We start from the raw sequence: 26916 nt of genomic DNA, 5'->3' as shown, positions 1-26916 counted from the left end.
TTCTGACTTTTGATAATGAGAACCTGAATGTTCAAATCTTTAATCCAGTATTGAGAATCACAAAATTATTATAATGTTGCTCACGTTTATGGGAAACTTTTTGCATCCGTCATTTGCCACTGAAAAGAGGGAATAGTTGCCTGTTAAAATTAGTTCTCAAGCCTAGCCTCAGAACTGAGCTTTGAGATCTCAGCATCCATTTAGGCAATGTTAAACATCTGACAAGCATGTACCTCAAGTTGTTTTCTCATTAATAATTATATAGTTTAGTTAATACAAGGACATTGGCAAGATTCTTGTTTCATGTTTAATGACCAGCTGTTCAGATAATTTATCTTTAATGCTAACTCTTCTTGCTCCAATTGCAATGCAGGGTTCAGAGCATTGGGTATTTATAGAAAGAGAAACTTCTGAGCCGGAAGAGCTAGCAATAAAACAAATTATTGTGGCACAGAAGGAAGAAGCACATGCTGGTCCTTCAGAGAAGCAAGAACATTTGGATTTATCAAAGGTGACCACTGCAGTAGGAGAACTTAAAGCAGCAGCAAAGCAGGAGGAGGAAGAAAGTGAGGAAAGCAACTCACAGATTCGAAAAAGAGCTAAAATGATAGCTAGTCCAGAGGATTTTGAATCCTTATGGGAGGATGATGTGTATGAGAGAGATAATAGAAAACACTCTTCTGAGACAGACAGTCAGACAACTGAAGAGAGAGAAGAGCAGAAAGACAAAATAGTGGCGGTGATAGATGCCTCCACTGAACCTGAGGAAAGAAAAGAGCAGAGAGACAAAATGGAAGCTGTGGTAGTTGCCTCCATTCAACATGAGCAGAGAGAAGAGCCGAAAGACAAAATGGAGACAGTAGCTGCCACTGAACCTGAGTGGAGAGAAGAGCAGAAAGACAAAATGGAAACAGTGGTGTTATTCTTCAACAAACCTGAGCAACCAAGTGGCCCTGTTAAAGGGTCATCAGAAAAGAGTACTGAACCTGAAGGTTTCCAAGCTGAAGAAGGACAAAGATCTGTCTCTTTTTGTCCGGAGTTCCCAAAAGAAGAAAGCAAAGTTTTAATTCAAGAATATAGGAGTATTTTGACAGTCTCAGAGAAGGAAGTGTTAAAATCTACCTCAGATTCTGATTCTGTTAAGGCTAAGGTGAAACTGAGTGATAAAGCAGTGTCTTCTGCTGCAGAAAGGATAATCTATTTGGATTCTGAAGAAACAGATGAAATAGATTATGAGGCCAAGAAAATACCTGATAGAGAAAAGGATTGCTCATCTGAAGACAGACAGGAAGACCAAACAGAGCTATCCATTGAAAAAGAGAAGAGTTCTAGGCTTGCATCAGTTGCAGCTGCAGGGGAGACAAGGGGAAATGATGAGTTCCAATCCTGTTCACCCACATATGCTGAAGGAAAACCAAAGATCAGCACACCAGTTATGAAATCTGATTACCCTGACAAAGATGCAGAGGATGGTAAAAAGGTACATCCTATAGAGCAGAATACTTTTGAGAAAGAGGAACATTCGTCAACTGCAGAAGAAAGAGCTTCAGTGGAGTCAACTGATTATGGAACCAAAGTTTATAGTGAATCCAGTGTATACTATTCCATAGAGGAATCCAGCCAAAGGGCTTTCCATTTATCAATGCCAAAGCTAAAATCTGGATCCCCAACAAAAGAAGCAGATGCTCAGGTCCCTTGTGGGCAAGAACAGAAAGCTGATGAAATACATAGCACTCTTCTAGAAAGTGAAGAAGAATCCAACAAGGAGACTGACAAAGTAGCTCTAATAATCAGAACTTCAGAAACCCCAAGTGAAAGAAATGAGTTAGAAGAAAAGGAAACTTCTCAAATACTTCTTCAAATGGATGCCATAGAGATTACAAAACCCACTACGGATTCCTCACCACAGCAACTTTCCTGTACTAGAGTTGGTACAGATGGAGAGCAACATAAAGCACAGGACACAAAGACATCAGAATTAGCCAAGGATGAAACCCTTGATTCAAATCATCCCTCCCAAGACAAATTGTTTGAAATCAAAGAGCCAACCAAAAATAAATGCACCAAATCAGAAGGATCCACCATGGATAAAAACTCTGAAATTGAATATTCAGCTGAATATGAGAGCCCTGAATTAGAAGTTGTAGACAGAGGCAAACTCCAAGAACTGGAGGATGCAGCCAATGCCAACAATATTGAAGTGGAACAGATGACAGAAGATAACCCTCCTCAATCAGAAGAGTCAACTACAGATAAATCATCAACTTTGGATAATCTCTCAGAATTTAAAAAGGCAGCTAAGGATGGCTCTTCTGACGCTGCAGAAACCGATAGAGATGAATTCCATGGATTGCATAAAATGGCTAAAGATAAACTCCAAAAATTGGATAAACACACGAAAGTAGCTGAGGATAAAATTCCAGAAGTGGAGGACACAGCTAAGGAGAAACACTGTGAAGTGGAAGAGCTGGCCAAAGATAATCTCCAAAAGTCAGAGGATATAACTCTAGACCCGGACGAACTGGCTCAGAATAAATTCTCTACCTTGAATAAGGTATCTGAGGATTACATTTTATCCCAGGCTGGCTCTCCTGATTCTAAACCTCCAGAATTGGAAGGGACACCCCAGGATAAATCTCCTTTGAAAGAAGGAAGGGAGGCAACATATCCTGTCTCTCATAAGACTGGGTCCGCAGAAGGGAGTGAAGAATGTTCGCAACCTCCTCATGCGACAGTACAGGGCAGGGAAGAGCGAAAGACTTCCATTGAGAAACAGAAACCAGAACTGGAACCACTGAAGCTCATTGTATGTGGCACAGACACTACTTCTTCACACGTAGAGAACCATTGGGGCTCATTTGAGCACAGAAGTGAGACAAACCAAGAAATCTCTGTAGCTTCTAAAATCAGGATGTTCGAACAAGGTGAAACGTACAGCTCACTTTTTGATGAGCAACATGCAGCCCTAAGGAGATTCCATGAGAGTGGCACTGAGCAACTGAAGGATCTGCCAAAGATGCACATAGAGCTACGGAAGGATATCCTTTCAGAAAATGATGATGCAAAAGTGAAAGCACCCTTGGGCCCTTTGGATGGCAAAGCAAAGGATCCCAGAGACACACAAGATGTGACATACCTAGCCGTTGCACAAGGAGCAAGTGAGGGAGAACCTTCTCAGCCTTCATCTTGGAAGGAAGATATTTCTGTTGGATCAGAGCAAGGGGAAGAAGAAGGAGATGCTGAATTGGCTTCTCCTGATTCTGGCTGTGAAATCACTTTGGCAGAAGCTGTGGTAAATCCCCAGATGAACTATCCCACTGGAAAGTTCATAAAGCATGTTGTGTGACTCGTCTTTTATGCATATTGTGCCATGGCTTCAAACATGGCCGTTGACTTGAGAGCTGCTGCTTGCATCCCCTCTCCTTCCTGTATGTGCGTGTGACCTGGCTCAGTTGCTGAATGCAAACCACCTGGCCCAGGCAGCTCATCAGCTTTTGGACTGTTATTTTGTGTGTCTGTGTGCGAGTGTGAAAACGCCTACTAAAGGTTTGGCTGCCTGGAGAATGGCAGCTGCTAACTTGGAACCAGGCCAATGAGTATCGTGAATGGAGTTGCACAATGGCGGGGCAGGATGACATGCTGAGAGCTTTGTACCGTGCCCATACCTCCACGCACACACACCGAGCAGCAACATTCTCACGCTTCTAGCTTCTTCCTTCTTGCATCTCTTGATTTTTTGATACCCCTTCTTGCTTGGCTTGTGAGCCCTCCCTCTCTCCCCTGCCTTTGACAAGCTAGTGGCTGGCGGACAAAATAGCTTCCCACTGCTCTAATAAGGCACCAGCGGAGTTCCTTTCTGCTCCTTAAGACTAACCCCTTTTCTCTAATCTAGAGCAAATTTCAAGAACCAGCTTGGGAAGAAAAGGATTTGTCAGGCCCATCAGTAAAAGCCTCTCCGAAGGAAGGGAGTTTAAAGGCTGCTGCTCCAGCAGCCCCTCAGGTCTCAGTGCTGTTTTACTAATTGCTTGTTTTCATGGTGTAAAAGCTCACCCTAACCAACAGTGAGCCATGTGCCACCACCTCCTTCCCCTGCTTACTGAGCTGCTATATATATATTTGCTTGTATATATATACTCTCCTGTATGTTTTAACGATCTTTTCTCATACCTCTCAACATACCAGAATCTTGGACAAAGCAAGGCATAAGGAGGTGGGACATCATAGCAGCCTAAATTAAAGGATAGTGTTTTCTTCCAAGGGGCCAGTCCAAACCCCACTGGTGTCATAAGGAGACTCTCCATTGACTTCAATAACTTTTGAGTCAGGCCCTAACAGAGGAACATTCTTAGTGGATGGATAATTCAAGGTGTTTCGATATTCTGCTGGAAAAAGTCTATAGGCCAGTGTGGGTGAAATTTCCACTCTGATGCCGTTGAGAGGTATGTGCAGTCTTCAAGGAGAGCTAGGAGAGAGATGTCCCTTCGTTCTGATTTTTCTTGTCAATTACACTGATTAAAAGCATAGGTCAAGAAAGTTAATATGTAAGGGTTTTCCTCTGATGGAATACTGACTCCAGAGATGTGAGTACTCACAACACAAGCCCTTTCATACAACTGCTATGTTCCCTCAGGATAACATTGACAATTCCTTGCACAGCTTTTAAAATGAACCTTAAAAACTGAAGTGAGGTGTAAGCAACACATGGGCAGAAAAATATGTAATGACCTGATCTCAGTGAAATTGACAACCTTCCTTGCTTCTCCTGCAATATGTGCAGCTGACTACTCTTAGCCTTTGCCTTTTCCCGGCAATCACTTTTTTTCTCTTCACCTCCCCCTTTCCTTCTTTTCCCCTTTCAAGTGCTCTTTTTCTGACTGTCTGTGAGAGTCAGAGCTCGTTTTTTTAATGTCTTACGTTTGCTATTTTGCACACACTTTCAGTACAAGTACTACTATACCCAGTCATTTCTTTGGGGCTGATGTTTTCAAGGTCTTGGGGTTTGTTTTCTCTTTGTAGTGTTGCAAATAAAATTAGAAAACCTTTCCCTTCTCTCCTCCCTGTAGATAATTTGCTGTGAGAAATGTTTTGGTTGTCATGCTTGGGATGCGTTTGATACTCTATGACGCTTCCTTTTCCCTCCCTCCCTCCCTCTTTCTCATTGGGTCCAGATGGATCTAACCTGTTGTGCGGCACTTACAGTCTTAGCTTCTTTCCTCCCTTTTGTCTCATTCAGAGAGCGGGATTGAGGGAGGGCACAGAGGAGAAATCTAAGCCACCTCGGCACAGGGCTCCCGAAAGTGACACTGGGGATGAGGATCAAGACCAGGAGAGAGACTCAGTCTTCCTGAAGGATAACCACTTGGCCATCGAACGCAAGTGCTCAAGTATCACTGTCAGCTCAACTTCGAGCCTCGAGGCTGAGGTGGACTTCACAGTCATTGGTGACTATCACAGCGCAGCCTTCGAAGACTTCTCTCGGAGTTTGCCTGAGCTTGACAAGGAAAAGAGTGAGGGGGAAGCAGAGGGTCAAATTTCTTCTGAAGAATCCGACAAAGCAGCTCCCAGGGAGGAAGATGATACCAAGGATGGCGATAAGGTTCCCCAAGTAATCCCAGAAGAGGTACAAATGGGAGCCATGGTACACAGATGTGTCTAAGTGTCCTCATTTGCCGTGTTGTCTGTCTTGGCATTTGCATTGCTTGACTGACTGTCCATCTCATATGTGTTTGGAAGAGCGCATCTATTTCCAAACAGCAACAAAGCATCATCTGAAGTATTTTTACCTACCTTCATACATGTTGTTGTTGTCGTGACTGCATGATTGTTTTTGACATCCAAGTGCATGTTTGCCTTGTAAGTGTCCTTATGCATCTCCTAACCATGAAGTACCATTGTAAGTTAACCCACTGTATTTGCCTGGCTGTTCAACCATAGCTCTTGGGGTGGGTTTGTGTGTCCTTTGTGTTGCATGAACTCAACAAATAACATGTACTGAAGAAACGTAATTTCTGTATAAATTGTGACTACTGAGGAGATGAGCAGCCCCTAGGAAGATAGCTGAGTCAAATGGCAATAGTTCATTCTGCTTCTCTTAAGTCAGACGGGTGGGAATAGTTATAATAAGTATAGTTAAATTAACTGTCCACAGACTAACTGAAAAATGGTGGTCAAAACAAATGAGAAAATCCTCGGGGAAACAATACTATCCCTGGGAATCTGAAATTAAGCCTAATGTTACATATTTGCCGGAGCAAGCCTCACTTAGACATTTGACTTCAGTATATTAGTCCTTTTAATGGAATCCCTCTACTTTATATGACTGGAGTTCTTACCCTACTTTTCCAGCCTTCATCACTGTGGCTTATGTTTTCAGTCAGTCCTCCCTGGTGTTTAAAAACTACACATGACCTTTGCAATAGAAGAACTCTTAAGCTCAAGCTAAGCAAAGACTCTGCAGTTAAAATAACTTCATGGCATCTTACAAGGTGCAAAAATTAAAGTGTGTGGGATTTTCGGGCACAAAAGAGCATTTTTGAGCGGTTAAATAGAGCTTGGACTGTTGCTAAATTCTTTTGTTCTTTTGGTAGTCCTCGATTGTGAAAACAGAAACTGTGAAAAAAGCAGAAGGAGAGGCCTCTATGCAGCACAGAATCATTGCAACAGAAATTACACAGGTAAGTCTTAAATTCTATTCTGTTGTACTCTTGTGTTTATTCTGCAGCATAGCACTGAATAATTCCATTGGCAATGCATCACGCTAAGATCATATCTGCACTGGAAAGTTGCTCTTGATTTTACTGAAGTGGAAGGGATGTTATGACATACTTTCCAGGATTCATTGATATGCTTATTGCATGACTTTGTCTAAAACACTACAGTCCTTTCTGATACGTCTAAGGCACTAAACAGCCCAATCAATAACTGAGTTTTAAGTCCCAAGTATATGGAATAGGACTAGATTGATGTAAAATCTTCACTGAAGTAAAACAGGACAAATACTGTCTTTTTAAAGACTGCAAATTGCACTTAACCAGTATCTTTATTGACACAACATGTTTTTCCTTTTTATTTTCAGGTTGATGGTACCACCACAGGTGGAAAAGAAACAATAACCACTTCTCACATTGTCAGCACAGAAACCATATCAACAACCTCAGTAAGTACTTGGGAGGGGAAGCTGATAGGGACAAAAAGTCTTTTATGCCCCTCAAAACTACGCCTGGCAACGCCATACTCTGTTACCTAGTTTCTTCCTCCTTTGCCTAGGTGCCTACTTGTTCTGAGTCATGCTGGATTCTCTCCAGTTTTCTTATGGCTTTATTTCCAATAAGAATTTTCTTCCTGGTCACAATAAGCCTAGCACTGTTACCACAGAAGTTATGTGTTAGAGCAGAAACAGGTATCTGTTAAAGTTTTAGCATACATATGCTTCTTCCATGTCACATGTGAGACAGCAACATGTTTTTTCCTAGCAATGAGTGAACTTACTCTGAGTGAGTTCATTATTTATTCAGAAAATAACAAACTTGTTACGTAGGCTTGGGTGAGAGTTCTTGCTCAAAGCAAACTCTCGTTCCAGGTGAACTAGCTTCTGCACATGTGCAATATCAAAGTGCATTTTGAGAGCTATAGTTTGGAATCACATAGTGCCTCCTTAGAGCAAGAACGGTAGTGGAAGCGATGGTGACAAGGGAAGTTGCTAAGGAGACCGTAGGACAAGTAAAAATGTAGTGCGAAGGGCACTACTGAGTTCTCCTTCTTAAGGAGCCACAGTAGTGAGGAGAGAAGCGGCACCAGATTAGGCAAGCACAGGGTTAATCCAACCAATGCAGCACATGCGCAGAAATACCAAATTAGTCAAGGAAAAGGTTAATCCAGCAACGTGCATGTGCAGAAATGACATTGTTTAGATACAGACTGCACATGCTCAGAAGGTCACAATCAATTCCAAATATAATAGTGAATGTGTAAAAACCCAGTCTAGGATTGTTGAAAAGGTAAGGATTGTGAAGGGACAAGGTTCAACCAGCAAGCAGACTAATGACACAATTCGGTGGCATTACTAGTTTTTTCTTCCATCTGTACATCACAGAAACAGCTGCGGGGACCCAGAACGAGGGATGGGGGAGAATTTCATTCAGTTTGCATTTTGATTTGAATTTACCAAATGTGCACTTCCTAAATCAATATGCAAACGGGAATGCAGTTGTCATTCGGTAGTTGCACTTCTCTGAATTTTGCTATGAAGTCCTCTGAATAAAGAACACATACAAAAATAGGTATACTAGGGAAAGGTGCACACAAAAATGCATATATTAGTAAATGTATAAAAAGCATTGTGTAAGGGGAAACTACTTGTGAGACATGTGTATATTAGGCAAATGTGTGTACAAAAAAGCATGTTAGGAGAAATGTGTACAAAAATCCATACGAATATTGGAAACTGATGTGAAAACAAGATGGAAAAACTGAAGGCTGGAATAATGAGAAACCAAAATTGACAAACGGCAGTATCCAATCTTTTCTGCACAAGTGGGATCCACTGCTAGCACAGCTGGTAGCTAGCCATTCCAGGAACAGTCATAAGCAATTCTTCTTCGTGGTCTCTATGCATCACACATATGGGCTTTGCGCCTGCGCAGAGACCAGACCGGAACCTACTATAGCTGAGTGGAACGTTTTTGGCGGGAACCCCTCCCCCCACGCTACCGCGCATGTCCATGGGGTTCCCGCCCTTACCTCAGTTCTTCGTCGTCCGCCATTGTGCATAGACCATAGAACCAACCTCGTAGCGTTTGTGTCTTTAAAAATATCTTCTTTACTCTAATTCTTCTCTTCTTTCTCGTTTTTTCTCGCTTCGGCGTTTCTTTCTCCTTTATCTATCCTATATATATATAAAAAAATAATAATAGTTTTTTGTAGTTTAGATTTTCCTCAGCGACTTCGTCGCTTGAGGCCTGTATGGCACTAAAAGCACCGTTTAGAAAGTGCGTAAAGTGCGGAGCTAAGCTCCCTCCATCGGACGGACACTCCCTTTGCATATTGTGCTTAGGTGAAGGGCACGTTGTCGAGACCTGCCATCATTGTATGGCCTTCACAAAACAGACCAGGAAACATCGAGCAGACCGACTCCGCTCGGTTCTTTGGGAGAAGGCTCTCAAGGCCGCTGAGGCCCCGGCAATGGAGAAGACTGCGGCTCATAAGTCCGTGACTCATAAGACGGCACTTACTAAGACCGCACCGGACAAATCATCAGACCAAAGCACTGAAGTGCAGACCAGAGCTCATAGGGCTGAGATACCCCTCACGCCTGGTCGGTCTTTCTCGAGTTCAAAGGCTAAAAAGGATTTTAAAAAAGCCAGAACTCCGATATCTTCTTCTGATACTGAGAAGAAGAAGAAAAAGAAGAGAAAGAGGGACGCGGAGAAAACTTCCTTAGCGTCGCCTCGTCCTATAGAGCGGGTCAGGAGTCAATCCACTCCACCCGCTGCTCCCACTACCTCGGTATCGAGACCACCTTCGGTATCTGCCGCTTCGATATCGAGACCACCCTCGGTATCGAGGCCACACTCGTTACCAGCAGTACCGACTCGTCCGCCTAGCCTTTCAGAGGGCGAACTGAGGGATTCGATGTCGGCAGCGTCTTCTCACCAGCCCCCTCGACCGCGAGAACTTCCATTGTTGCCATCTCCAAGGCTAACACCACGCCGTGATTGGGAGGCAGCCTCTCGCTACTCTGAACCTCAAACGAGGGATGACGATTACCAATGGGAAGGATATCGCCCCCAAAGGTATTTCCAGGAACAGCAATATTCGCGGGAGGATTACTATGCTCTTCCCCCGCCTACAACTAGGGTGTGCCGTTTCCCATCACCAGCGCCTCAAAGAGCCACGGTATCGACGCCTCATAGACAGCCATCGGCGTCGGCTGTTCCTGCGGTTTCGACTGATGATTTACATCTAGTCACAGTTATGTCACCGGAGGAAAACTATCCTTCGGACTCGGAATCGGGGGTGTCGGCCGCTCCTTCATTTCCATCACCGGAGGATGAGGTCCAAGATAAAGACCCTTCCTCCCCATCAGACGACATGGTTAGGTTCTCGGACCATATCCTGCGAATGTCTAGAGCATTGGGGATAGAGACTCAGGAGGCTAATGAAACGGTGGTAGATCGCATCTACGATGTGTTTCAGACTACCACAAACCAGAGGATAGCAATTCCCCTCCCTCACGCGCTAAAGCAGGCAGCGCAGTTGACTTGGAAGACACCGACGTCGACGCAGGCAACATCAAAACGCCTAGAGACTCTGTATAAAGTGCAGGAAGAGGGTGCACAATTTTTAGTTCAGCACCCTAAGCCGAACTCAATAGTGGTTGAGTCAGCACAGGGCCAGTCTCAGAAAGCACATTCTGCTCCAGTGGACAGAGAGGGAAGAAAGCTAGACATTACTGGCAGAAGAGTCTACTCGTCATCCTCCTTGGGCATCAGGGCATCAGCCTATGAAGCAACTATGGCCCGTTATCAACTTTTTCTTTGGGAGAAGATTGGTAATCTGTGTGATCACCTCCCAGAGGATAAAAGAGAGGTGGCAAGAGTTCTTCAAAATGAAGCAACGGGTATAGCACGGCAGCAGTTGTCCACCGCTCGACACCAGGTGGACTGCCATTCAAAATCGATGATGGGGGCCATATCGTTAAGAAGGCATGCCTGGCTTAGATCCTCAAATCTAACCAACGAGACTAAGGCCAGGATAGAAAATATGCCGTTTGATGGAGAAGGTCTATTTAACAGCAAGACCGATGACACGCTGGACTCCATCTATAAAGCTCGGACGACTGCTAAAAAGATGGGGTTTACTTTTCCCTCGCAACCTCAATACTGTTCGAGGAAATGGAGACCTCCGATGCAACAGCAACAGCATCGGCCCCAATACCAGCCTCAACCTCGGCAGCAACAACAACAACTGCAGAGGAAGAGGCCTTACCAAAGCCGATTCCAGCTGGACAAGAGGCAACCTGACTTCAGCAAGAAACAGCGTGTTTGACTCTTCGGCTCCAGATCCACTCCCTTTTGCGAACCGCCTAGCACCCCATTACCACCTATGGGAGTCAATAACAACAGACTCCTGGGTGCTCACTATCATCAACTCGGGCTATGCCATCGAGCTCGATGCCCTTCCTCCTTTTTCCGGCGTGAAAGTAACGGCTCCATCCCCTCCTCTGCTGCTCGAGGTACAGACCTTACTATCGAAGGGAGCCATCTCTCCCGTACCGGCAGAGGAACTCAATCAGGGATTTTTCTCCCGTTACTTCACGGTCCCGAAGAAAGACGGAGGTCTTCGACCGATCATGGACTTAAGACAACTGAACAAGTTCATCACCCCGAGGAAGTTCCGTATGACAACGGTTACTTCTATTCTGCAGCTTCTACAAAAAGGAGTTTGGTTCGCAGTGGTGGATCTGAAGGATGCGTACTTCCATATCTCCATCAGGAAGTCGCATCAAGCTTACCTTCGGTTTTCGATCGGTGCATCTCAGTACCAATTCACCGTTCTTCCGTTCGGGTTGGCCACGGCGCCGAGGGTTTTCACGAAGGTCATGGCGGTGGTATGCGCCCACCTAAGGCAGAAAGGCATTTACATTTATCCATACCTGGACGATTGGCTCCTCGTAGCGGACAGCAGCGAGGCGCTCCAGTCAGACATACTAACCACCCTCAATCTGTTGGACTCATTGGGGCTGTGGGTCAACCACGAAAAGTCCATTTTGACTCCACAGCAGAAATTGGATTTCATAGGGGTAACCCTATCCTCTCGAGACGGGAGGGCATACTTACCATCAACCAGGGCGAATACCTTACAGCAGTTAGCCATCGATACCGAGAGCCGCCGAAAGGTTTCGGCATGGACAGTTCAGAGACTATTAGGTTTGATGGCAGCTACTACGGCAGTCATAAAATTTGCAAGACTCAGAATGAGGATATTGCAGGCCTGGTTTTTGAGGACTTTCGATCTCAGGCACAATGCTCGACGGACTTACCTTTCGATACCGAAGCAAGTGAGGGCATCCCTGAGATGGTGGTTCTCGATGTCGACTCTTCTCGAAGGCGTTCCATTCCAACAAGACGCGCCTTTGGTAACGATCACGACGGATGCATCCTTAGAAGGATGGGGAGCCCATTGCAGCTCCTTAACCTCTCAGGGTCGTTGGCCTCGATCACAGAGGGAGCATCACATCAACCATCTCGAACTCCTGGCAGTAGAAAATGCAGTAAAAGCATTTGCACAGATGATTGAGGGCCGAAATGTCTTGATCGCAACGGACAATACTACCGTGGTGGCATACATCAACAGACAGGGTGGAACAAGATCACACACCCTGAACCGTTCTGCACTCAGAATATGGAACTGGTGCATAAAGAGAAGGACTTACCTGACTGCGATCCATGTAGCCGGCAAGGAAAACATCGTTGCGGACTCTCTCAGCAGGTCCTTCCATGTCGACCACGAGTGGGAGCTCGATGTCGAAGTGCGGGAAAGCCTTTTTCGGTACTGGGGCCGTCCTGTTGTCGATGTCTTCGCTACCGAAGACAACGCAATTTGTGCCAAGTATTGCAGCAGGGCAGGAAGAGGAGAGCAATCTTTAGGAGACGCCTTCACCAGGACTTGGAGAGGAAACCTCCTGTACATGTTTCCTCCCTTCCCACTATTGACAAGGGTGGTAGCCAAGATCCAGATAGACAACTCCAATTGCATCCTCATCACTCCGTGGTGGCCTCGACAGACGTGGTTCTCTCACGCCCTTCGGCTATCGAGAGGGGATTACATCAGGCTTCCGTCGACACCGAAGCTACTGTCTCGACACCAGGGCAGGGTTCGACACGCAGATCTGTCGACCCTCAAGATGACTGCATGGAGGATAACAACCACTCCTCCTCTGGAACTAGAACTTTGACTGTGGACCACATTATATTGGCAGCACTAAAGCCTTCCACAAGGAAAACTTATGCAGCAAAGTGGCAAAGATTTCAGAACTTTGCATCAAAAGATGGTCAAATACCAGAATCTTGCCACTTAGCCTTTATCCTCAATTATTTATTGATGCTTTTTCAGCAGGGACTTAAGCTTACATCCATCAGAGTGCACCTAGCTGCAATTACATCTTTTCACCGAGGCATAGATGGGTTTACACCCTTTACCCACCCAACAACTAAGAAATTTTTGAGAGGGCTTAAGAACACAATACCAACTGTGAAAAGTATTGTACCTCCATGGAGCCTGTCAGTTGTGCTGCAAGCACTGACACGCAAACCCTTCGAGCCTATGGCTTCGACAGACCTTAGGCTACTCACTTTAAAGACTGTCTTTCTAGTAGCCATTACATCGGCAAGACGGGCAAGTGAGCTTAGAGCTCTTAGGATAGATGTCCCATACACTATCTTTCATAAGGATAAGGTTGTGCTACGCACAGATCCAGCCTTCCTACCTAAGGTAGTGTCTACTTTTCATCTGTCCCAACATATTACTTTACCTGCTTTCTTCCCTAATCCAACTACACCTCTTGAGTCTTCCTTGCACACTCTCGATGTAAGAAGGGCTCTCGCTTTTTACAAAGACAGAACAGAGACTTTAAGGAAAACAAAGCAATTGTTTATTTGTTATGGTGAGCCTTCTAAGGGACTCCCTGTCTCTTGCCAGCGGTTGTCACACTGGATAGTGGAGACAATAGAATTGGCCTACTCTATTTCTAAATTAGAGTTAGTGAAACCTGTGACGGCTCATTCCACCAGAGCTGTTTCAACATCGGTGGCCTTCACCAGAGGTGTTCCACTGACTGAAGTCTGTAGAGCCGCAACGTGGTCCACTCCATCCACGTTTGTCAAGCACTACAGTTTGGACACCCGTGCAAGGCAGGACTGCTCATTTGGGAGGACAGTGCTTTCAGAGATCTTCAGATGATGCACCAACCCACCTCCAAAGGTATGTCAGCTTGCTACTCGCCCATATGTGTGATGCATAGAGACCACGAAGAAGAAATGCAGGTTGCTTACCTGTAACTGTAGTTCTTCGAGTGGTCATCTATGCATTCACACAACCCACCCACCATCCCCACTTGGTGGTGTGAGACTTATAAATGACACTGTTTTATTGTGGAATGTACTTTATTTTATTTACACTCATGTTTATGGGGGCACAATGTCGGACTCCTGTAAACTGAGGTAAGGGCGGGAACCCCATGGACATGCGCGGTAGCGTGGGGGGAGGGGTTCCCGCCAAAAACGTTCCACTCAGCTATAGTAGGTTCCGGTCTGGTCTCTGCGCAGGCGCAAAGCCCATATGTGTGAATGCATAGATGACCACTCGAAGAACTACAGTTACAGGTAAGCAACCTGCATTTCTGCTCACTTCCAAAATGGAGCAGAGCTTGCGGAAGGAAGCTCCGCTGAACTGTCCCGATTTGGAAATGAGAGTATCTGCTTGTTAACCCTGGCTCTTCACCATGTGCTCATTCATTTTGGGCTGGTACTTCATACATTACAGGAAAGATACTCAGTAAATCTTTAACTGGCACCTGCTTCTACTGTAATGTGTGCAATGGCTCTAAGCTAGTCTAGCTAGCAGCTGACTTGCATGTCTATACTGAGCACATTTAGGGACAGGTGTAGGTGACAAAAAGGTTTGCATGGCTCAAGTAGAGATGGGTCACCTATAGGGAAGGTATATGTGCTGTGGATGAGTTGGCATGCAAGGATCCTACCTAAGGACAGGGAAGTTACGTAGGTTTGTCTTTGGATGCCTTTCAGCTCTGTGACTCCAGAGGCTACTCCTAAAATGTGACATGATATATAGAGTATGGGGATGGGGACATGTTGCTATGGAGTGTTAGTCCTACAACATGGATTATTGTGGTTATGCTGCTTCAGAATTGCAGATGTGAACAATTGACCATTTATGCATAAGATTAAATTATCTATGGGGATGGTAAACAAATAAACCCTGCTAGCAGAAGGGGTAGAGAAAAGTACTTCGATAAAAACTGGAGGAATAGTTTTGGCAAGAGATAATCTATAAACATGTAAGGACCACCTCCTCCTATATGTAACTGGCTCCTTGTTGAGACCCAGAGAATCATTTTCAGAGGCTCTGCTTCAGGGTTCCCCAACCTCAAAGCATAGGCAAATAGTGACCATAACAGGACCTTTTAAGTGGTGGCATACCTTCTTTCTTGTGTTCCAGGTGTGTTTAATATGCTTCAGGCATTAATTTGTTTTGCTGGTTTTGCAGTTTCTATAATTTATCATGATACTCTGTACATTAAATTTTACAGATATCATTGGTGTTGTTTTCCATGTATCCACTTAATATTTGTGTTAGCCACCTTTAAAAAACTGGAAGGTGGGGTACAAATGTTTTAGCAAAATAAACAAACATACGAGGACTGGGTTTGTTTTTAATTTGGCAGGAATTAAAGTCACATATGTGGGGCAAAAAATCCTGTGGCAGTGTGGGGGCAACACCAGTATTTTGAATGGCGTTACACAGGTAGCTAAACAAGCCCTGGATGCCAGAGATTGCGAATCCCTCTCATTCGTTGAACTCCAGGGTGGAGCAGATGGTCATGGAGCAAGTGTTGCCCATGTGTGACAGAGTTAGAGGATGAGACTTCTTAAGGTTTCTACTATGATGTTTCTTGACTGCTATCATCCCTTGTTAATTTCGTTATCTCTATATATCCAAGCTCTCGTACAAAAACTGTGTTTTTTCTAGGATCACAGCACCAAGCCTGGGAAAGGCACACCAGAACTTCGCTCCATCTCCCCAGTAAGTGATTTTATATTTGTGGCTTGAGGAACAGATATCTTGAGAATATTGGTAGACATATAATGCCCAAGTGGCCTGCAAAACACACACACACACACACACACACACACACACACACACACACACACACTGCAAACCCATCAAGGCATTGTAAGCCCATACCATGAGAGACCTTGGTATTGGACAGAATGATTAAACAAATATGAAACATTTTTTTAACTACTGGAAGACCAAAAAATTATTCTTAGCAGCCATCAACTTCCAGAAACACAAATGTACATCCTCACGCACACTTACACACGCTCCTAGCAAACAAACCACCATCTGTCCTTTTAATCTGACTCATGTACTGGTTACTTAGCAGCTACACGTATGATGATAGAATTAAATTTGTCTGATTATGGTCTGACAGGAGCTCTGATCTTTTGGTCGTGTTTGTAAGTGAAGGTCTCATTTCAGTCCAGAAGGTACGGCCTCGGTTTTCCAGCATGGTTCCTTCTGTGCATACTGCTTTTAGCAGAAAACACAGAAGAAGCAGGAAGGTAACATAAAATGTAGATGTGAATCTCATTCCTGATCTCTGCCTTAAAAATGTATAAGTCTATTATGGTGTGCTTTCCACTCATTAAAGATCTACCCTGCTGGAGGGGCTCTCAATTCAAGCAGTGAATCGGGACCCCAACATTATGTAACACCTATCCTAAAAAAGCCCACTGGACCCTGTTTTTGCAGGCCTTTCAGAAGGTTGCTACAATTTTCCTTTTCAGATAAGCCTACCAAGAGATGGAGCAAACTAATCTGGGCAGATATTTAATTTATATAGTACCCTTGAATTCTAACAGCGACTCTGTATTTTAATACAACTGTTTGAATGAAAGTTGTTCTAGTAGATTACTATTAGTTGCTTTAGATGGCAGAGAGTGTGAAACAAATAAGCAAACAGCCAAACAAATATAATACTAGAATGTATAAGGATCTATGGAGCTGTCATATGCAAAGCTTATTTAACACCTAATATGATTTACCTCTGACTGGTAGTGATTGTCAAGGTGTCAGGGAAAAGCTTCTCCTAGCTCTGCTACCTGTTATATCCTCTCAATACAATATGCCCATGATTGGACCTGAGACCTTCTACATGCAAAGCATTTACTCTCACTGAACTACGACCCTCCTTGGCAAGGAGTGCACACTCCCCAATGAATGTCATGAAGAGGATTGTTTTTCTATGATAAGCCCTTGCCTAACACCCAGAAAAACTGGCAGTCCATTGACATGAATGGTGCTTTGCATGTTTTTGTAGATCACCAGCAGTGGGAAAGAAGCCTTCACCAGCCTTTTTGGTGCCACTGCAGAAACCCTCTCCACTTCCACCACTACCCACGTTACTAAGGTAAGACCAGGGGAGGAGAGCTGAATATCAGAGCATCTCCTGCAGTTAAGGCAGTCTTCCTCAAGCTGGCACCCTCCAGATGTGTTGGACTAAAATTCTCATAATCTCCATCATGGCTGGGGATGGAAAGAGTTGTAATCCATCATAAGTGAAGGGCACTAACTTGGGGAAGGCTGGTTTAAGAAGTGGCCCAGTTCACACATAATGACAACCCATGGGTTGTCGGGACTCTACAGGAGCGAGTGCTCTGCCTCCCGCCCTCTTGCTGCTTCTCCTTTGCATCCGGTTTAGCAAAACACAGAGGAATGCCCCATTCCTGGGTTGTTTGCTGCAATGTCCAAACACGGCACTCTGTGTTGTTGAGAAAGAAAAAACCCAGAGTTGCAGATTTGGATGTCACAACGGACAACGGGCATTCCTGGATTGTTTGCTAAAGCAGAAGTGGTGAGCACATGGCCTAGACCAACAATGGTTTGATTAATTAACCCATGGTTCATTGTTAGGTACAAAGTGGGACAGTGTGTGCTAATGAAGGCTAGTTAATGTGTGAGCTGGTTGAAAGTTAGTTAATGTGCTATGAGAGCTAGTTAATGTGAGAGCTGGCTTTTAAAGCCATGCTGAACCTACCCATTGAAAACATTTTTCTTCTAGTTTACTTTTCCTATAGTTAAATTGCCTTGAGCAAGTCCTTTTTTGTTATCCCCAAGTCCATAACTTTAAAAGGGGAATAAGTGTGATGGACCTCAATGATTTGTTGTGGCTAAGTGAGACAAAAGGTAACTTAAAAAGCACTTTACACATTGGAAGTGCTATATCAATATCGAAAATGTGTCTTCTTCATTCCAGACTGTGAAAGGAGGCTTTTCTGAAACCAGAATAGAAAAACGAATCATCATAACAGGAGATGAAGATGTGGACCAAGACCAGGTGTGTAGGAAATCTGTATGAGGCTGTCAGTACTGTTTACAAAGTTCTTAGGAAGCTTTTAATCCCTATGTTTATTGAAATGTTAAGAAGGCCAGAACACCCCAATGCTGTCCCCTTCATACAGTTTGTTCCACTTCTGGATACAAACAGAGATAACGGTAGAGATGAGAGTCTCACATATTTGTATATAGCAGACCCCAGAACTGATCATCCTTGTGATACATGGACCTAGTGTCACAGTAACATTAGGGGGCTGGGGTGGGTGGGTAGGGGAAGAAGCATAGCCAGGTCCTCATCCAGAGCTATACATGTGTAGCATTTGCCTGTGCACATGGATGTATCTACATATGCAGATATCCTGAGCAGCTTTGATAGCGTCGTTCATACATATGAATGGGAAACTTGATGCAAGACTGAGCGTTTTCTTTAACATTGAACAGAGTTCTGTGTATCCTCAGTAACATCCCTTTTTTATTATTCCCACATGTTCTTGAGTTGTTGTCTACTTATGTGAAGTAACATTAAACATTCAGTGTTTTCTTTCTGTAGGCTTTGGCTTTGGCAATCAAGGAGGCAAAACTGCAGCACCCTGACATGCTGGTAACCAAAGCTGTAGTATATAGAGAAACAGACCCATCTCCAGAGGAAAAGGACAAGAAGCCTCAGGTACGTAGAGATACCGGAAGATGCAGCAAATAGTCAAGCAACACCAGAAAATGAATGAACGATACACAAGGTCATTGCTTTATACTTGCCAAAACAACAACTGTTTCCTCTACATGAAACAGTGTCCACTCAAAAGAGATCAGGCTCCAGTTCTTTGACCACACCAGTATGAGAATTGGTGCTGCTTGACTTGGACAATGATCATGGCTATGGCAAAGGCAAAGTTGCAAGCAATGTCATGTGGCTCTGTTCTCTCTTCAGATGTGTTACCAAAAAGGTTAAATGTACGCCTTTTTGCCCTGGAATGGTGCAAAAAGTGGCTTTCAAACTGTTGGTAGGAGCCCTTGGGTTTCTTGAATGCATATCAGATGTTTTTGCTTGGGAGAACTGGTACCACTAGACAAGGTGCCCAAACGACAACTTGCCCATAATTACTGAACTTGTTCTGGAACTTGTCATGCAAGTATTGGGCACTTTCTACAGTGCATCACAGAGCGCATCACACAGTACAACAACTATGATAAACTGGCTTGGCTGGTGCCCTGTGCTAATTGTGGGTGCATCTCAGAGCACACACCGGAATCCACTGCAGGATGGAGGAATTCCATAGCAGATATGCAAGGTTTCCCTGTCAAAGAAAGCTTCAGCTATTGGGTGGTATAGAAATGTAATAAATAAATAAAGTCACGTGGAAAGAGTTTTCTGCAGATTAGACAGCTAAGAAATCGATTTAACTAATGTACACCAGGTAGTAGTGCAACTACCTCACTTGGTATACCTAGATACCACTAGAAGTAGTTGCTAGAAAATCTGTTCACGTTATTGCAGCTAAAGCTGCCTCCCACCCACCAGAAAAAAACCCTGAAGTGCCAGAGTCAATCTTGCTGATTGCTTATCAATTTATTTATTTACTTCCATTCTCCTTGTACAGGAATCTTGACCTTCGTATTTCTAGAAGTTGGCATCTCTATTTTAACTTTGGAGTAAAGAAGGGGCCTTTATGCTGGATTCCTCAATAAGACATAGAACGTCCTGGCTGCAAGAATAATGTTGAGAGACAAAAATAAAAATAAAAAATAAAAAGGAATAGCAAATATATTATATATTATATATACAGGAAACAAAATGCATCCTTGCACTGCTGCTATATGCTGGATATGAATTACAAACAGCAACATCAGCAACCAACAAAACCAACCACCTCTTCAAATAAAATGAAGAATTGACTGGACTGATCTAAAAGAAAAAAAAATCATGATGGTAATAATATTATTAACAATACAATAAACCACCATTCTGCATGTTACATTTAAAGGATACATAACTCATTTGTTGCACACTGAATGGAAAAGCAAAAAATGCTTTGCAACAAAGCAAGAAATCAACAAGCAAAACAAGCAGAAATACAAACTGATTCCCTGCATAGGAAAGAATCAAAAACCATTCATTGTATAATTCTTGTTTAATTATTTTCTGATTTGGGATGTGTGGTGATCACTCTTTCTCTTCACTCCATGCTACTTCTGTTGCTTCATCTATTTGGTCCTCTTATTTTCCCAATCCCTGTCCTTTTTTTTTAACCTTTCCTCCCTGTATTCAGTTCCTTGTTCTGATGAAGATAATTAAGACTGGATATCACTTAAACAAAACAAAATTATTTGTATATGATTTCTCATTGATCAAATTACAGCCTGTAGAGGTTTCATATGGATGTGCTTTTAAGTTATGTATATTATATATAACTGGGAGGGTGGGGAAACGATATTAAAACAAATTAAACAGTGCTGATAAGTATGACAATGACATTTTTACATTATAATTATTTGTTTGACCATGCTTAATGTATTGCAAGACTCTTAGATCATGCCGATAGCCCATGAAAACAGAGTAGGAAAAAGATCACTAATTCCCTCTGGGGGCGGTATTTTTTTGTCACTAACCTGACCTGAGCTCTTACAAAAGAGACTGGCATAGTGACACAACAATGTTTGTAATTGGTTGGTGATAAGGCAGCATTCAACAACATGGGAAGGGAGTCAAGGAAGACAGAATGGATCAGTGTTAACTGCAGCCCTGTTAGAGTCACTAAAACATGCCAATCCACTATCTCTCCCTCATCCTCTAGGCCCAGGAAAGGTCAGCTTGAGGACATGAGGTCAGGTTGCTTCATCATTCACAGCCTTTCAGTATCTAGAAGTGTTTGATCTCTCAGACCTAAGCGTCTAACTGGAGCAGAGCTACTGTGACCTGTGTGTCAGTTTTTTTAAAACTACAGCATTTGATTCCAAACCTAGTGGCCCCCGCAAACTTACAGGTGACAATATTCCATCTTTAGTTCCTTGCCTGAAATCGGTCTGATAGCTCTTCCAAGAAAAGTGTCCAAGCTGAGCAAGGAGGCATCCCTGCCCTGCTCTCTGCACACTCCATGATTCTATTTTGCCGGGATAATGCTCGATTTTGCAGAGAGTATCCAACGGGTGGGGAACCAGGATGAAATAGAACTGCTTCCTTCCATGTGCACTTGCCTACATTAGAGCCAGGGTTTATTAATGGACAAATGACACACGATTTCTTGAAAGTGCATCCATCCAGATTACAGCAAGATGTGAAGCATGGGAGGCCAGTGAACATAAGGGCACACATTGTTCAGGCATGAGGGAGGCGTTAAATCTAACTGCTCAGCTACAGATGGAACTTTCAACTTCAATATTTTACTTTACTACTTTCCATTAATTGCTTTCATCCACTTTGTGAAAGGGCGAGTTAGAGCAGATGCAGAATGTAAGGAGGGAACATAACAAAATTAGCCCGTTTCCAAGTGGAACAGCCAGTGGATCCAGATGTTAGAGAAGGGGCAACAAACACTGCACCATGCTTGCCTTTTATCTCCCCTCCTCAACACACATTTGATCCCTGGAGAAGGACATCTAACTAGTGCCTGTAGTTGGGATCTAGAGAACTTCTGGAGAAAGGGTCTACTTGAATACAATCATTGGCATAAGATGGACAAATCTCATACAGTAAACTGCCACTGTAGAAAGCACTGGGCCAATGGTCATTTCAGTTGTCTGCTACTATGGCTCCCAAAAATTGGATCTGCTTCTGGCATGCAGGCATGTCCTAAGTAAGCATTGAGAGCATAAACACACACACGTTATGCTATAGGAATCATTTCCATTTCTCATGTATCCAAATGTATGCTTCTCTGAATTTTATCTGAAGATTATTCTTTAATATTTTTTTCACTTCCTGCTGCTCTTTGGGACCACCTACTACCCCAGAACCAAAACGTAAAGAAACACACACATAGCAAATGAAGTATACAGAACTCCAATCAATCTTTGAAAACAAATCCTTGTGCTTTTAGTTAAAAAATTAACTCAAATCTAGGGAAGTCGTGGCGGCATAAATATGTGAGATATTATGCCGGTCCATGTTACAAGGACAGGGAGGAAATCTCCCCTCCCAAACTTTGCATTTTAGGTTACAAAACAAAAAGCTCAGAAGTCACCACTGAGCAGCTAGATGAAAAGTACGATCCCACTTACCCTGATATGCACTGGGACAAGTGAGTCTAACACTAAAAACTGTGGAGGTGAACTGCTTCAAAACCAACATGCGCAAGATCAGAATACAACCCTGGGCAATCAGAGGAAAGCTGAAATTTACATGTTTCTTTGGATTCCTTCCACAGTTTATCTGATGGGTAGCCATTAACAAAAACTAGATTTTTGTTCACCTAGCAAGATGTGGCTTATACATAGAAATCTATATAAATATATAAATATATATAATATTTATTATTTGTGGTAGTGTTGAAGCCATGCATCGTTTTTAAGGTCCTGGTTTCCTCTCACTTTGATCTTCACGATTGCTGCCATCTGATATAGCTGATCACTCTTTTTTCTTTCTTTTTTTTGGGGGGGTTTTCCATTGAAGGGGGGGGGAAATGCAACTGCTTGTTTGTGACAAATCCCACAAGTTGATTCAAAAACCGGCCAGCAATTGCATGGATTAATAATATTCATAATTCTTTCTTCTTTTTTTAATTTGAGAAGCACCTTACCAACCAACAGCAATGCCCTTTCATCCTTTCACTAATTCCTCTGTCCTCCCCGCTGCCTCCTCATGCCTATTTTTGTCCCCCACCCCTTTCAATCATATCCTCTTTCAGTGCTTGGTGGTGTATGCGTGTGTGCTCACTGTTCTTGTATTCAATAAAAGTGAAATAAATGTGTTTGATGCTCAACCACTTTGTGGCTTGCACTGACTTTTCTCTCAGGAACGAGGGCAGTGGAGACTCTGAATGGGCTAGCTCTGGAATTCAGGACCCCACGTTCAGATATGTAGCTGTTGGCACATTGAGTATAAGAGGACAGAGACATTCTGTAGAAGGATGCAGACCTAACTTTGAAGAGCTACTCGGATGATAAGAATGACACAGCTCAATTCCACCACAGGATAAGCCCTGCCCTTATATGTCTACCACTCGTGCACTAGGTCCATGGCTGTCCAGCTGCCATTGCTGAGCTCACCTGTTCCCATGCCTATCCTTTGTCCTCAGTTGCTCATAATTCTGTTGCTATCATTCCCATTTGTCTTGTCATATTTCTAGGCGTCAATAATGGGGACTTTATCCCCAAGGGTGCTGAATCACTCTCAGTCTAAAGTCCAAGTTCCATTTCAGAGAAGCTTTTGGGAGCTGCATTCGGGCGGGGGGGGGGGGGAGGGCAAAAGCAAAAGGTGTGGGGTCAAAATGTCATATGACAGAATTCTACCTTATTCCACTATCTCATCAAGACAGTAGCCAGTGTTGTGGGTAGTGGCTAATTAGCTTGCCTTCTATAAAAACTAAATTATACTAATTATTTCCAATTTTGCCCATATAGCTATATATGTAAAGTATCACATGCAAATTTGTGAAATTTTGTGTCCAATGGGCCTGTGGCTCAGATTTCGGTACGTAATAAAGGTAGCCAACTATACATTTTGGTACTTTTGTATAATGATGAGGTAGCTAGAAACTTAATATGGAGACATTCGGTGCAGATTTTGGGATTTCAAAAAAAATTAGAACCCAAGTTTTTGTGTGTGTGTTTTTTTTTAAAGGAATCCTAGAAACTAAAAAGAAAAAAAACCCTATTTGAAATAAATTGAGGAGCCATCTTTAGCAGTGGTTCTCTCTGCCTCTTCTCCTGAGACCAGGGGCAGCAAAGCACGATTCTCCAGTCCTGAGATCTCTGTCCGATGCTGTTGTGCTTGTTGGTGAGGGGAGGTAAATTTAATCTGTAGAAAAATCGTACTACATTTAATGAGGTTTTTCCCTGTTAATTGTGTAAGTTTGCACCTTAAGAACATGGGTCACTATGGTCTACAATACACCCCTTCAGTCCCCCTTGCCAGTGTGCCGTGTTCAGTTTAGTATTAATCAGAAAATGTTTAGTGTGGCATACAGCTCTTGGGGGTCGGGGGGAGGTCAGGCACACTTGGTGAAGCTACAGCATGAAGAACATGAAACAGACATGTTCTTCCAAGAGGAAGATTGGAGGGTACATCTTACACATTTACTGGTAAGCCACTATACTTGGAAAATTGGGCTTTTAAGATACACCCCTCTGAAACCATGGAGATGCCATATCACAATGAAAATGTATATCTGAGGAGACCTGTTCCAACACTTCCTTCTTTTCAGTGCCATGATGTTCATTTTGGGCCTAAAAGACCAAAGAAAGTGTGGGTGCATGGAGGGTAAATTATAAGCAAGCACAATTTGGGACACTGCACAGTCCTGTACTGTAAGCAAGGAATAGGCTAATTAGCTTGCCTTCTATAAAAAAACTAAATTATACTAATTATTTCCAAGTTTGTCCATATATCTATATATGTAAAGTATCACATGCAAATTTGTGAAATTTTGTGTACAATGGGCCTGTGGCCCAGATTTCGGTACATAGCACTGGCCATTCTCAACAACTGGACTTCTCTCTGACGGTTCTTCTTCTAATTGGCTGCTATTGTTCTAACTCAGACTTCCCTATCCTGGTGCCCTCCATGTGTTTGACTACAACTCCCACCATTCCTAGTCAGGAAGACTGGGGAGGATGGGAGCTGTGCTCCACCACCATAAGAAGACCCTCTGAAGCCTCAGCTCTGGTTCCTGGTCCACTAATGTTCTGCACAACTGGCTGCAATTATGTGGACTGCATTTACAACCCCAGCCAATATGGATATTAGCAAATATCTAGAAGGAAAAAGTGAATGATCATAGCATTAATTTAAAATTAAAGCAAGTCATCATCCTTTGTGGGGGGAGGGGGCTGGAGCATGATGTGCATGCTCCATGATGTGGAGGTCCTGCTGATGTGCAGGTCCTGCTGAAGATTGAACTTCCAGATTTTCTCCTCTCCCTCCTCCTCTCCACTCCCGCAATACAGAACACTCCTAGACATGTATCCTCAAAGGTAAGTCCCTTTAAGTTCAATGGAGTTTACTCCCAGGAAGCTGGGTTTAGAATTACAGTTTAGAAAAGGAAGGCCTGGGATGTGACACTGCCTTTCCCTGTCTAGAGGAGTGGCATCCCAACAAGCTCAGTGAGGGCATGAAAACTTGCAATACCATTACATCGTATCATGTTCCTCCAATTAATCTGTGAGTCTCCATGCACCTCGCAGTCCAAGTGACACAAGTATGAGGACTACCTCCTCCTCCTCCTCCCTGCAAATTTGTTGAAAGAGAAACCTGAGGTAAGACAAGGCCAGCACAAGAGGCAAACACAGAAATAATGGCTCATTTGCTGCTCTAAAACTTTGGAGTCAGGGCGTCTTCACAGCAGCTATGAGGCAAATCCAAGCTGGCTCAATAAGAGAGGGACAAATGGGAGCAGCAGAAGCCAGACAGATGGCTATCCTACACACTCTTGTTTCCTTCAGGCCACCTGCTCTCTTCACTCCAGTGCTTGAAAATGTTCAGAAAATTATTGGAGGGACACACAATCCTCCTCCCCTTGAGGTGGGTACAGCCTGTCCAGGTTGGACCTCTCTGGCTCATTTGCCTCTTACAGGTCCATCCCACAAAGATGAAGAAAAATACAGTTGGGATACCCTTCAACCAATCATATTTCTGTGACTAAGCCTGGGGTTATTGTCAGGGCATTCCATTCATTCCAGCAGGTTGAGCTGAGGGAGATGCAAGAGAAATCAGGGCAATTACATCAGCCCTGCTGAAAGACTTTATCCCCCCCACCCCCCCGGACCATTCAGGCAGCAGTCTTCGTAAAATGGTCCAGGAGGGAAACTTCCACATGAGACAAATCAACCAAACTCACTAGTCACACATGGTTAGATGGGAGTGATGCAATAACCCATAAACAAACACTATAACTCAATTGTTAGAATTAAAAGCCACATTTAATGTATATTAAAATAATATAATAGAATCAAAGCCACCTTAAGAACATAAGAACAAAAGAAGTGCCATGCTGGATCAGACCAAGGGTCCATCTAGTCCAGCACTCTGTTCACACAGTGGCCAACCAGCCATCAGCCAGGGATGAACAAGCAGGACATGATGCAACAGCACCCTCCCATGCACGTTCCCCAGGTGCACACAAGCTTACTGCCTCAAATACTGGAGATAGCACACAACCGTCAGGGCTAGTAGCCATTGATAGCCTTCGCCTCCAAAAATTTATCCAAGCCCCTTTTAAAGCCACCCAAATTGGTGTCCATCACTACATCCCGTGGTAGTGAGTTCCATAATTTAACTATGCACTGTGTGAAGAAGTACTTCCTTTTATTTGTCCTGGATCTTCCACCAATCAGCTTGAGATGACCCTGGGTTCTAGTATTTTGAAAGAGAAATTTCTCCCTGTCCACATTCTCCACACCATGCATAATTTTGTACACCTCTATCATGTCTCCCCTTACCCTCCTTTTTTCCAAGCTGAACAATCCTAGCTGATGTAACCTTCCCTCATAGGGGAGATGCTCCAGCCCTTTAATCATTTTAGTTGCCCTTTTCTGCATTTTTCCAGCTCTATAATATCCTTTTTAGGTGTGGTGACCAGAACTGTACACAGTATTCTAAGTGTGGTCGCATCATAGATTTGTATA

General features: G+C 43.5%; 1 protein-coding gene across 2 annotated transcripts in view; it reads left to right on the top strand.

Moving 5' to 3' along the window:
• The window catches only part of EPB41L1 (erythrocyte membrane protein band 4.1 like 1), a 209528-nt gene extending 186478 nt beyond the window's left edge, over positions 1–23050 (top strand). Inside the window, exons 17-26 of one of the 2 annotated variants that reach the window (XM_063145358.1) lie at positions 374–3292; positions 3893–4000; positions 5234–5638; positions 6588–6674; positions 7076–7156; positions 15769–15822; positions 17123–17212; positions 18059–18139; positions 18689–18805; positions 19737–23050. In XM_063145358.1, coding sequence (XP_063001428.1) covers positions 374–3292; positions 3893–4000; positions 5234–5638; positions 6588–6674; positions 7076–7156; positions 15769–15822; positions 17123–17212; positions 18059–18139; positions 18689–18805; positions 19737–19745 — 3951 coding nt within the window. In that variant the 3' untranslated portion in view covers positions 19746–23050. The remainder of the gene's footprint in view (positions 1–373; positions 3293–3892; positions 4001–5233; positions 5639–6587; positions 6675–7075; positions 7157–15768; positions 15823–17122; positions 17213–18058; positions 18140–18688; positions 18806–19736) is intronic. The other variant, XM_063145366.1, reaches the window with a different exon arrangement.
• The last annotated feature ends 3866 nt before the right edge of the window (positions 23051–26916 follow it).

Source organism: Elgaria multicarinata, chromosome 1, assembly GCF_023053635.1.
Source record: "Elgaria multicarinata webbii isolate HBS135686 ecotype San Diego chromosome 1, rElgMul1.1.pri, whole genome shotgun sequence".
NCBI lineage: Eukaryota > Metazoa > Chordata > Lepidosauria > Squamata > Anguidae > Elgaria > Elgaria multicarinata.
This window is presented reverse-complemented; position numbering and strand designations above follow the sequence as displayed.